The following is an 11,543-nucleotide window of genomic DNA, read 5'->3' on the forward strand; positions in this document are numbered from 1 at the left end:
ACGCAGAGGGGACACGTGTTGATTTAGAAAAGACAAGAAAAAGTGGATTTTGACCTTTAAATAAGTAACTTGGTGGATGTGTTACCTCCTTCATGCAGGGGAACCTCTTGTCGCTCTCGCTCAGTCTGGAGGGGGGCGGGACCTCCAGGCTGCTGAGGGGGTCCAGAGACAGAGCGTCAAGGAACAGGTTCTCCGTGGGGCCTTTCAGCCTCCGCACGGCCCCCTGATGCTCCAGCATGGCCTCGGAGTCAGAGTGGGAGCGTCTGGGGGGGGCAGGAAGTGGAGTGGAGGTAGAGCGAGGGGAGCGGGGGGAGCGAGGGGAGCGAGGGGCGATGCAGGGACTGTCCTGAGGAGAAAACACGCCTCTCGGGTCCGAGCCGCCATCTTTAACGTCGAAGTCTTCGTTTCGCCGGCTGCTCAGCTCTCTCTGCAACTGCAATAAGAAGCAACAGAACAGCCTATATTTTAATGGGTTAAAGGATGTTTTTTGATAAAGAGCTCCAGCATATAGCCACAACATCCCAGGGTTCAATTTCAGCCGTGGGACTTTTGGTTTATCTCAACCCTCTTTCTCTCTCCCTCCAACTCCCAATCATATCAGCAAATAAAACATTTTCTTTCTGCAAAAACAAACAAACAAATGACATTAAAAAACACTTTGATATGGATCCCATTACATTTTTAGTGCTTTCTGGAGGCAATTTCATATCAAAACTGTTTCTAAAAACCTAAAAAGAAAATCTTTGGCCTATCTGTACTGACATTTCTTGATTATTATCGGTACATCAGTACAGATTGAGTCGATAAAAAGGGCATTGGTCTGCCATGTTTACACGAAGAATGACTTAAACAACTAATCGATTATAGAAATTCTGGTGATTAATTTTCTGTGGTGAATTAGTCTACTAATTGATGCAGCTTTCTTGCAGAGAATGTAAGGACACATATCGCCCAGGTCAGGGGGACTTATGGGTCCCTACGTATAGTCTTTGCATTAACAGTATGCTTTATACATGCGATTTGAGGCTTTCCTCACACACATGTACAAACACCTATCTTCCCTTTAGTATAACACACTGTAATCCTCCACTCTTCCACATGCAGCATTCAGAGGTAAGTGCCTTGATTTAGGCTCAAGGTTAAAGGAAGACCCCCCATCACTTGTTCACTTTCCCCCACTGCTATCAGTTGAGGTTATCTGTGTTTCATAACTTTCAGCATGTATCGCTGAATAATGCATCTACGCCTCCTGCTCTGTCTCTTCATTCAGCGTTGCATCAGCATTTTTATTGCTATTTTCTAAGTGTGTTAATATTCCAGCCCCTCCTTCATATGTAAATACAGTCACACTCATATGAAATTAACCAGCTCAATCCGGCCCTGAACATCAAACAGAGTTGAGACGCTGCAGTTCTGCTAATTAAATCTCACAAAAGACATCAATTATTCAGTAAGCCTGAGTTTTTATTGTGTCTAACCTTGCAGAGTACTAAGGAACAGACAATATAATCGCATATTGGGGTGCTTTGTCACTCTTTCTTAAATAAACACACTAACATTGTTTAACAAGAAAAAGCTTCAGATCTTTTAGATGTGTTTTCCTAGTTTACTTTAGTTTACACTTAAAGGTGGGGTAGGTAATTTAAGAGAGGGATGCCAGTGATTATTCGATTATTCGATTATTCGAATATTCGTTACAGTCTCCATAATCGAATATTATTTTTAAAAATCGATTTTATTTATATGTATTTTTATTATTATTTATGTGTTTTTTTTTTTTCTGGCTTAGTTTCAACCAAAATATAGACTAATGCTAATAATAGTAATAGTATTAATAATTGTAAATGGCCATTGGTCACACCACCAGTTTGTTTTACTGTAAACTTGGAGGAAGCCTGCGTGCAGAGCAGACTCCTGCTGCAGCACGCGACACACCGACCCCGCCCCCAACCCCCCCTCTCCCTCACACGTGCGACTAAAGATGAACAAAGCGGCAGGTAAAAAGAGTTCCTCGTGGAACTACTTCGAACTTACAAGTCCAAAGGAAGTTAAATGAAACAAACAACGGAATTCCTTTTGTCTGAGTTTTTTTTTTAATTTCTCTCCCACGGGGGGGGGAGGTCGGTTGAATAATCGATTATTATTCGCCAGGGCTGCCGAATAATCGATTTTGATCATGGTCAGTTTCTGGCAACCCAATTTGAAAATACACCGGAGAAAATCTGCCACTTCCTCACAGAGCCCCTCCTCCAACACACACGAACGCGCACATGACCAATGAGGGCACGAGATAAGTTTGTGCACAGATGGAAGGCTGACAGGCAGGTAGGCCATCCAGTTACTTTAGCGGGGCCGGCTCAGATGATTGGTCGTGCTTTATACAGTATTACGGCTTCCACAGATTAAATTTTGTATGGATTTTTTGTCAAAGCACTTCAGGTATTCATTGCTATCGGGATGTTAAGAGCATTCCATGGAATATAACAAAAAGTGTATCTCGAGCCGGTTTCTCATTCAAAAGGGTTCAAGGCTGCGAGTTCAGATTATTTTATTCAAAATGTTAAGCTGTCAATTTTAGCCTGAATCTGATTTTCTCTGCTGCATGTGAATGTAAAATGATTATTACCTTTAGACATAGCAACACCCATGAAGGTGTTCTCTGAAGAGATGGAGATTGGCATTGGCTTTCTCAGGGGACTTTATGGTTTGTACAGAATACGAATACGACACACTCTGAAAACTTCCAAATGAAACCCCAAAGTTAATGGGGGAAAATGTAAGAAACCTCAGGGAGAGCAACAGACGAGGGACAGATGTGTGATAGATGTCATAGAATAAAAAGATAAGATCCTCTGTTGGGAAAATACTGAATGTACTCTTCCAATGTCAGAGTAGCACATGATAACAAAGGCCCTACGTAGCTGTGTACGTAACAGGATGTGTGATTACCTAGAAGAGCATCAGGACTGCTTTAGGCATATGATAGCTATGTGATTAACATGATGATTCAGCCTCTATGGAGAGAGACATATGACAAGCATGATCATTTCTGACCTGGAGCTAATCTGAAGTAAACATTGTATACTGCTTTCTATTCCTCCATCTTGGGACTGTGTAACTCCCTCTTTGTATGTCAGCATGTGAAGGACACTGCTCAGGAACTAGTTGATGCTCTGTATGTGATGACTACTTCCATTCTGGAGAGGATCACAAATACATGTGTCCTGATATTGAAGCTCAAGCCGGTGACGAGTGATATTTTTCTAAGACCCCCTCACCCTCTCCATCTTGCGGTGCAGCTCCCTCATGCTGCCGTCCCACTCCTGCCTCTCCTGGTCGTGGCGCTCCAGCAGCTCGCCCCTCTCTCGGCTCCATCTCTTCTCCCCGTGCTGCAGCTTCCAGCTGAGGTCCAGAGACGCGCTGTGGCTGTCGGCCAGCAGCCGCCGGTGCTCGTCCCGCTCCAGATTCATCTCTCGCTCGGGGTCTTCATCCGGATCCCCTTCCCCTCCCTGAGCTTCTCCTCGCACCTCGCCCTCCAGCTCGTCTTCCGGCTGGTGAAGAAGTCAAAAGTCAACTTTATTGTCAATCTTTCAGTTTGTGTTTACAGACAGAGAGATCGAAATACCGTTTCCCACAATCCTGAATACAAAAATACAAATATATATAAAAATATGCATATCCTATATATACACAATCAACAGACACATTTATACATATGCACACATTTATACATAAAGAACAGCAAAGACACAGAAGTTGGGTTAATAAGTCATTATAAAGTTATGATTATGCTATAACAATAAGTAATGAAGCCAAAGAAAAAGTGTTGTTATGAGGAAATACCAAAACAATTAACATGGTTCCAATTAAAAGGTAGATTCACCGAATTTATAACATAATTTATATTAGAATTATTGGATTATTTGGAATTGAAGAAATAGTCCTAAATAAACTGGCTGCAGTATAATACCTTTGGTATAATACAGAGTACCTAGAACACTGTTTCTGGAAGGAGTTGCTACTGCTGAGTCTTTACATGCAATTGTTCTAAACTCCATTGTTGGCGATCAGGTTTATTTCTCAAGATCGTGGCAAATAAAACCAAAACTGCTTAAATCTTGAGGTGATTGAGAAACTATTTTTGTAGGAAACTCTTTTGTTTGAATGAATAAATGTTTTTAAAAGAAAGAAAAATAAATTGAAGATCATATCGTCTATCCTGAGTTCTGGATTTGAGTCGTGGCTGAACCTGTCTCTGTGGTCCTGCCTGACTCTCATCATACTGCTTCCCTGATGGCTCCCACAGGATTGACATCCTCGTGGATTCATCTTCTTATTATAGACACATGCATTTCCAAACATTTGGTCTGCCTACGCTGTAAAATGTATTATCTTTTAGATTTACACACAGCATCTATTGCACATCTGTCCGTCCTGGGAGAGGGATCCCTCCTCTGATGCTCTCCCTGAGGTTTCTCCCATGTTCCCCTTTAAACTGTGGGTTTTCTCTGGAAGTGTTTCCTTGTACGATGTGAGGGTCTAAGGACAGAGGGTGTCGTATTGTCATACTGATATTCTGTACAAACTGTGAAGTCCACTGAGACAAATGTAACATTTGTGATATTGGGCTATATAAATAAACATTGATTGATTGATTGTATAAAGCATCTGCCAAATTTGCAATATGCAAAATGCTGAATTTCTATTCTTTACTTTGCAATTGTCGTGAAAAAATATACAAATAAATGCTGATGTTATAGTTTTTCCAGAGCTGTAAACTCCTATCTTAAAATATTGAATCGATGTGCAATTTGCAACACATCTGTTTCTCAAACTTAACTTTTTGGTACCGGAAGCAACACACCAAATGGGCTTTTTTAAGGTCTTAATGTCTTCTTCTAATACATTATAAAAACGAAGTTAGTTCTATTCACAAAGAAGTACAATGAGATTAGGAGAAGGCATCACAAAGCACCAGGAGTTGTTCTGTAGTCGACAGAAACACAGAGTAAAAACATGAGTCAGGTCTCCCCTCCCAAATGTATTCTTCACACCGGTCTCTGGAGGAAGGACATGAACCGAGGATTCAGATGAACTGCAGACATCTTCAAAGCTGCAGAGCGTCGGAGGAACGCCACTCTGGAAGAACCGAGCTTTGTAATCTTCAGATGGCTTTAACGCCGCAACATAATGGTACAAACTGGGTCTGCAGCGTGTGGAGCAAGTCAAGGCTGCCTTCAAACTGCAGCTTTATACGAGGTGGGAAATGTGTCTGATTACACACTGGAGAAACGTATCAAGTTCAAATCAAACAGGCTTCAATTGTAGCAGAAAATATAATTGATTTGATTCAAGGCTGAACTCTCTCCCCTCTCTCCCCACTGGACTTTAACACTCCCCACACACTCAGACACTCAAAATCCAGCACCAGACACTTGTTACGCTGCTATGGACAATTTGGCACTAATGTACATTCTCAAATATTGAAGTGACTGTTATTTTGTATATATTGATTGTTGTGCTTTTTATCTTAATGTGTGCATGTGTATAAATGTGTCTGTTGATTGTGTATATATATATAGGATATACATATTTTAATATATATTTGTATTTGGGATTGTGGGAAACGGTATTTCGATCTCTGTCTGTACACACAAACTGAAAAATTGACAATAAAGTTGACTTTTATACTTTGTTTAGTTGGGTTCAATCAAATTGTCCAATCTAGTGAAATGACAAAAAACGTAAATAATAAACTTTAAATATTGAGGATAAAAGTGCCACATTTTAAAGAATAAGAAATATTTTGATGGAGTCTGATGTTATATTTTAATTTGAAGGTGTACAGTAACAAGTCGAGGAGCAAGCTGACTTCAAACGGCAGCTAAAAGGACCCTCGTTCACAAATGCTCTTCTTGCATACTTTCATATCGGGTTGAAAACGTGTACTGGAGAAGATAGCTAGTACAGTAATGGCTGCTAATTTAAAAGCGAAGATGTTAGACATTATAAATATAGTAAATATATAGACCGTTGTTTAGGATGCTTTAAATGATGCCAAACCAGAGTATCAGACATGAGCCAGCCTGTTATTAATACCTCAAAAATACCCTTATTCCAAAATATAAACACACACAGGTGAAGGTAATTTCAAATTCTGCTCCGCTCTGCTGGGCTGTGTAATAATCCTGAGTAGAAATCCAGAAGTTTGGGGGCATGTTTCTGAAGTCTTAATTAGTTCGAAGCACCGTGGAGGGAGAGAAGAGCTCAACATGGCGCTATCAGAGGACAGTAAATTAGTTCTCGTTGAAGCCCTCAGCGACCTCTGCTCTGTGGGAGGATATGAACCATGTAAAAGCTTTTCAGATTAAGAGCATGGGAGTTCAAAAGATAATCTTCTTTCTATAAATCAAACTGATCTTAATTGGTTCCCAAAGCTGCAGTTACTTTTTCATCAGATATATCTTGGGAGGAAAGTTTCAGAATCCTCTAAGACGAGAAACTAAATATTGAATATCCTCAAATTCTTTGTGTGTGTGCTGTCCTTTTCCCCCCCACAGTGATCTGTTGATCCGGATCGTGCTCTGCCCTTTAAAGGGAAAGAATATCTCAAGTCAAAATCTGACGAAGCAGACATTGAGGCTCCAAAACATAATCGACTTCATTTCCTTCTTCTGTCACACTGCTCTACCTTTCCTTTAAAGGTCACCTATTATGCAAAATCCACTTTTTCATGTCTTTCATACATCAACATGTGTCCCCTCTGTGTAAAGAGATTCTGAAAGTTTCAGGAAATAAGATTCTCTCTCTTTTTGTCCTGATCCATTTATATAAAAACCTGTCTGAAAATGAGCTGATCAGATTTTGGCCACTTTATGATGTCATAACGATGTTTTGCCTTTTGTAACCATTAGCCAATCAGCAACCAAGGTAACCCCCCCCCCCCACCTTATCAACGGAATCTCCTTCTAGAGCACCATTGTGTTCTTTGTAACCAAATGTCTCTCAGAGGGGCGTGGGGAGGGGCTCCTTATTTTCATCTAAAGTAACAGACAGAGAATCAGCACTTTTGAAACAGGGCTGAAACAGAGGGGATTATGGGTAATGCTGCAGACCTAGTATTGACATTTTTATTCACTATTAAATTAAAACACAATGCAAATAAAATATGCCAGGTGAAATTATGGTGTCAGTAAACTCAGTATAGAAATCAGGGCTGCACGATATGGGAAAAATAACTTGATTATATGGACTGATATTGCAATTGCGATATGTCTCATGATATTGGATGGATAGATAATTCTCGCCTCATTAATCTCATGATTTTAAAAATACATTATTAAATCGTGTTGTGATTTTTTTCCTGTTCCATTTATATTCAAACCTGTCAGAAAATGAGTTGATCAGATTTTGGCCACTTTGTGATGTCACACTGTTCCCAATTAGCCAATAACCGCCCACTTTATCACCTGAATCTCCTCCTAGAGCATGTGTATTTTTAAACCAATCATCTCTCAGAGGGGCGTGGCCAGCAGCAGCTCATTAGCATTTAAAGCTACAGACACAGAATCAGCACTTTTGAAACAGAGGGGATTATGGGATGCTACAATAATCTGTTTGGTATTTCAAGCCAAAACACTTCAGAGACATGTTTTGTATATATCTGAGACCTATAATATATTGATGAAAAAGAGTACAATAGGGGACCTTTAAGTAAGTCTCAGTTGAAGTCTGTTTCTTTGACTTTCTGCAAGCTGCACTCTCATTAACGCCACTCAATAGGAAGCTATTTTTAAGGTGTTGAGAACTACATTAATGTTATCCAAGCTATGTCAACAATTTGAGCAAATATCAACTAAAGTTTGTTTGAAATCTCGAAAGCCATTTACTATAATCGCAAATCAAAATATTTTTAATAGTGACACAGAACAGAACTCAAATCATATTTCATGTACTCCTATCAGGTTCAGATGAAGATACTCTGCTCCTAATCTACAAATACAAACTCCCATAATGAGTGCTTGTAAAAGATAACAGCTGTTCTGAGTTCACAAAGGGATGATTAGAGGCACCGTGCTGAATGATTGAGCAGGTGATTCATCATTGTGTTGTCTCATTCAGAGCAGCCCCTTCCTTTTTTAATTGCATTTTCAAGAGGTGATTATGAATTGGATTCTGTCCATTTGTTTGTTACTGGTGATCAAGCTCGGGGAATAACGGATTACATGTAACGGGATTACGTCATCAGGATACAGGTTGTATTCCCTTACAACAGCAAAACAGAGGACTCTCTTTATCCATGCAGTACTCAAATACAAACTAATGCAGTATGTACTAAACAAGAGCATATTGTGTCTTTTGCAAAAGAGATTGTATTTCTTCTTTGTAAGCTGTTATGTTCTGTAGGCAGTGGCCGGTACTGAAGTGGGCCGGAATCCCCCCCGTTGACAATTTACTAGCGGTATTTACTTGCGGTACCGAAGTGGGCCGGTCGAGAGTCCCGGGCTGATTTTTAGTCCCAGTCCGCCCCTTTCTGTAGGACCCAACTTCATATCATTGTTGCTGCATCTTATTTGATATTTATTTTGCATTGCATTGGATCTTGATATTGAGGTTGATCAAAATGAACAGAAAGGTTAATTACTTCTATATTGTGATACTTTCAAAACTAGGTTACTGATCACATGTTATCATAGGTAACTAAGAACAGATTACATTTTTAAAGTAACCCTCCCAACCCTTCTAGTGATTATTATTATTAAGAATAACTTCACTGCAATAAACCGTATTTAATTTAGTCTTAATTTACATTATTTAATTTCATATTCTGTTCTTGTACATATCCCATATTCTATTGACATGTATAAAGACTTTTTGCACTACTTCTTATTTTGTATTTTTGTTGGAGGAGCTCAGGTCAGAAGAATTCCATTGCCATTTCTGCACTTTAAAACTACAGCCCAGAGAGAAGGCTTAACAACAAATACATATTCCTTTGTTTCATCTCCTTACCACCTTGCCCTGGGTTGGATTTCCTCCCTGGAGAACATGTTTACTGTCAACTGGCAGCCTAATGAATGCCCCGTTAGTCTCTACAGCAGATTGTGTCCTGTCCCTTTAAGGAGGACGCTGAGTCGCCATCTGTACCTGTCCACAGCGGCTCTTCACCTCGGCCCACTTGACCTCCCAGGCGGCCTTGTCGTTTGCGTAGGTCGTCTGCAGCTGGCAGCGCCGCGCCTCCTCCTCCGTCAGCTCCGCCCTCACGTCCTCCAGCAGCGTGCGCACCGCCTGCAGCACCTGCCGGTTCTCCCCGAACTGCAGAGAGGAGAGAACAATCATTTCAGAATCAAGGCAAGGCAAGTCTGTTTATATAGCACTTTTCAACACAAGGCAATTCAAAGTGCTTTACAAAAATGAAGACATTAAGAGCATCAAACACATTAGAAACATTAAAAACCAAAGATAATAAAACATGAATAACAGTTACAGTGCCGTGTGAGATGTGAATAGTTCAATTAAAATCAGCGGCAACAAGAAAGTCTTCAGCCTGGATTTTAAAGTAGTCAGAGAGCGGACCTGCAGGTTTCTGGTTTGTTCCAGATATTTGACTATACCCCGAAACCGAATTCTCACATTCCTCCCGTGAAATTATAGTTCCTTTGACCGTTTTCTAACCTTTTTATATTCCTTTCATCCTTCTCTTTCAATCCTTTTTGAATCCCCAGACAGACAATCCGCTGTGTTACTGTTACCCAAACCCATCTTTGACCTTTAAACCACTTTTCTTTTCAATTCCCAGAATTAGGATATTTAAACCTGTTTACAGAATTCCTTCCACAACGGCTCTACAACCACAACGACCCCTGGCAGACAATACACACAATACAGACAGTGAGATCATGTGCAATACACATGTAACGTGCCCTATAGACCGGCAGTGGCTCAGTCAGTAGGGGCTTGGACTGTGAGCCGTAGGGTCGCCGGTTCAAGTCCCCGACCAGACCTATATATGGAGTGTGGACTTCTACTTGGAGAGGTCCCAGTTCACCTCCTGCCCTGCCGTGGTGCCCTTGAGCAAGGCACCGGACACCCCCCTTCCCCCCCCACCCTCCCATTCTATCTATCCTTTTGGTGATTCTACTGTGCAATAACCATTATAATTTCTACGTATAGTATCTCAGACGTTAATATGTTCATGTTCAATTACCTTAATGCTTATACACATTTTTTTTTCTTCCATGGATGAGTACGTATTTGTCTTTATTTTTATATAATTTTAAATGTGTGCATCTCTATATCTAACATGGTAGCCACTTTATTATTGCTTGCCTTTTATCTGCTATGTCACTTTTGTTGTTACGCTTTAAGTTTCCCTGCTGCAGGACTAATAAAGGAATTCTGATAAGTCGTCCCACAGAGCAGAAATGTACATGGTTACAGCAAAAAATGAAGCATTATTAGATAACAGATATACACAAAATTCAAAGTTATTACAATTTACAAAGTACACATTCGGATAGGAACGCAGCAGCAGCAGTATTTATGAAGTAAATGAAGTGGAGCATGTATAATGAAGTGTGGTAGAAGCTAAATAACAGAGGAGGAATTATATATTGCACTCACAGATTCCTGTTACTGTAGTAAAATAGCCAATCTAAAAAGACAGCCAGCAATAATAATAATTTGAACTAAGTACACATAAGTGTTATTGCACAACAAAGGTGTCGTATTTTTGTTTTTTAATACTTTTTATTTAGCAGAGGTTAATCCAGGTGAGTGAGCTCAGCAGGTTCTGTCTTTACCTTGAAGCTCCTTATCTGTGTCCTTTGTTTCTCTCTGAGCACCTGGGGATGAACCTGTGTTGTACAGTAAGTGCTTTTAAATCAAATTGTGCTCTCCATCCTGTTTCCCATATACAGTAGTCGTCCCCTTTTTCTTTCCTTACCCTTGTCCTTTCCAATCTACCCTTCCTTGTCTCCTGCCAATGAACGGATGTAAATAATGGTTGGACAATTATATCCGATATTGGCGATTGTCTGACTATACAGTAGATGTTTTTTTGTTTGTTGCTGTTGCCAATTTAATGGTCTGTTTCCGTTAAACAAATATATTTCCATATCTAGCTAAGGGTTCATTTTGAAAAAAACAGAGTAAGGGATTGTTGGAATAACAGAAAGACAATCAAATATTGTTTGATAGATGAGTTAACAAGGCAATAAAGCTTTTCTCAATAAGTTGAAGAAACTTGAATCCTGAGGTCGAAGATATCCGGTTGTCTTGTTTAATAAAATACTTCCTATTATTTTCTTTTGTGAAGGACTTTGGGCTTCATGTTTGTATAAAATGTGCTTTATAAATACATAAATAAAGTTGTGTTGAGTTATATCTCTGTGAGGACCTACCTAAAGAAAATAAAATGTTATTGCATTGCAGACAAACACATTTTTTAATGAAAATCAAAGTAATCTTTAAAAAGGAAACCATAGATCATAAGGTCGCCCTGAAGAGGTAAAGGAAAAGAAAAATCGAAATGTTTCTTTCTT

The 11,543-nt window shown here is 39.9% G+C and overlaps 1 protein-coding gene across 1 annotated transcript in view; it reads right to left on the reverse strand.

Moving 5' to 3' along the window:
* mtcl1 (microtubule crosslinking factor 1) overlaps positions 1 to 11,543 on the reverse strand; it is a 74,537-nt gene that overhangs the window by 11,112 nt on the left and 51,882 nt on the right. The window contains exons 9-12 of the mRNA XM_079651046.1: positions 10,966 to 10,978; positions 9,148 to 9,315; positions 3,279 to 3,551; positions 86 to 433 (exon numbers count right to left, since the gene is read on the reverse strand). Of these exons, the coding sequence (XP_079507172.1) occupies positions 86 to 433; positions 3,279 to 3,551; positions 9,148 to 9,315; positions 10,966 to 10,978 (802 nt within the window). The remainder of the gene's footprint in view (positions 1 to 85; positions 434 to 3,278; positions 3,552 to 9,147; positions 9,316 to 10,965; positions 10,979 to 11,543) is intronic.

Source organism: Notothenia rossii (assembly GCF_949606895.1).
Source record: "Notothenia rossii genome assembly, chromosome: 9".
Lineage (NCBI taxonomy): Eukaryota > Metazoa > Chordata > Actinopteri > Perciformes > Nototheniidae > Notothenia > Notothenia rossii.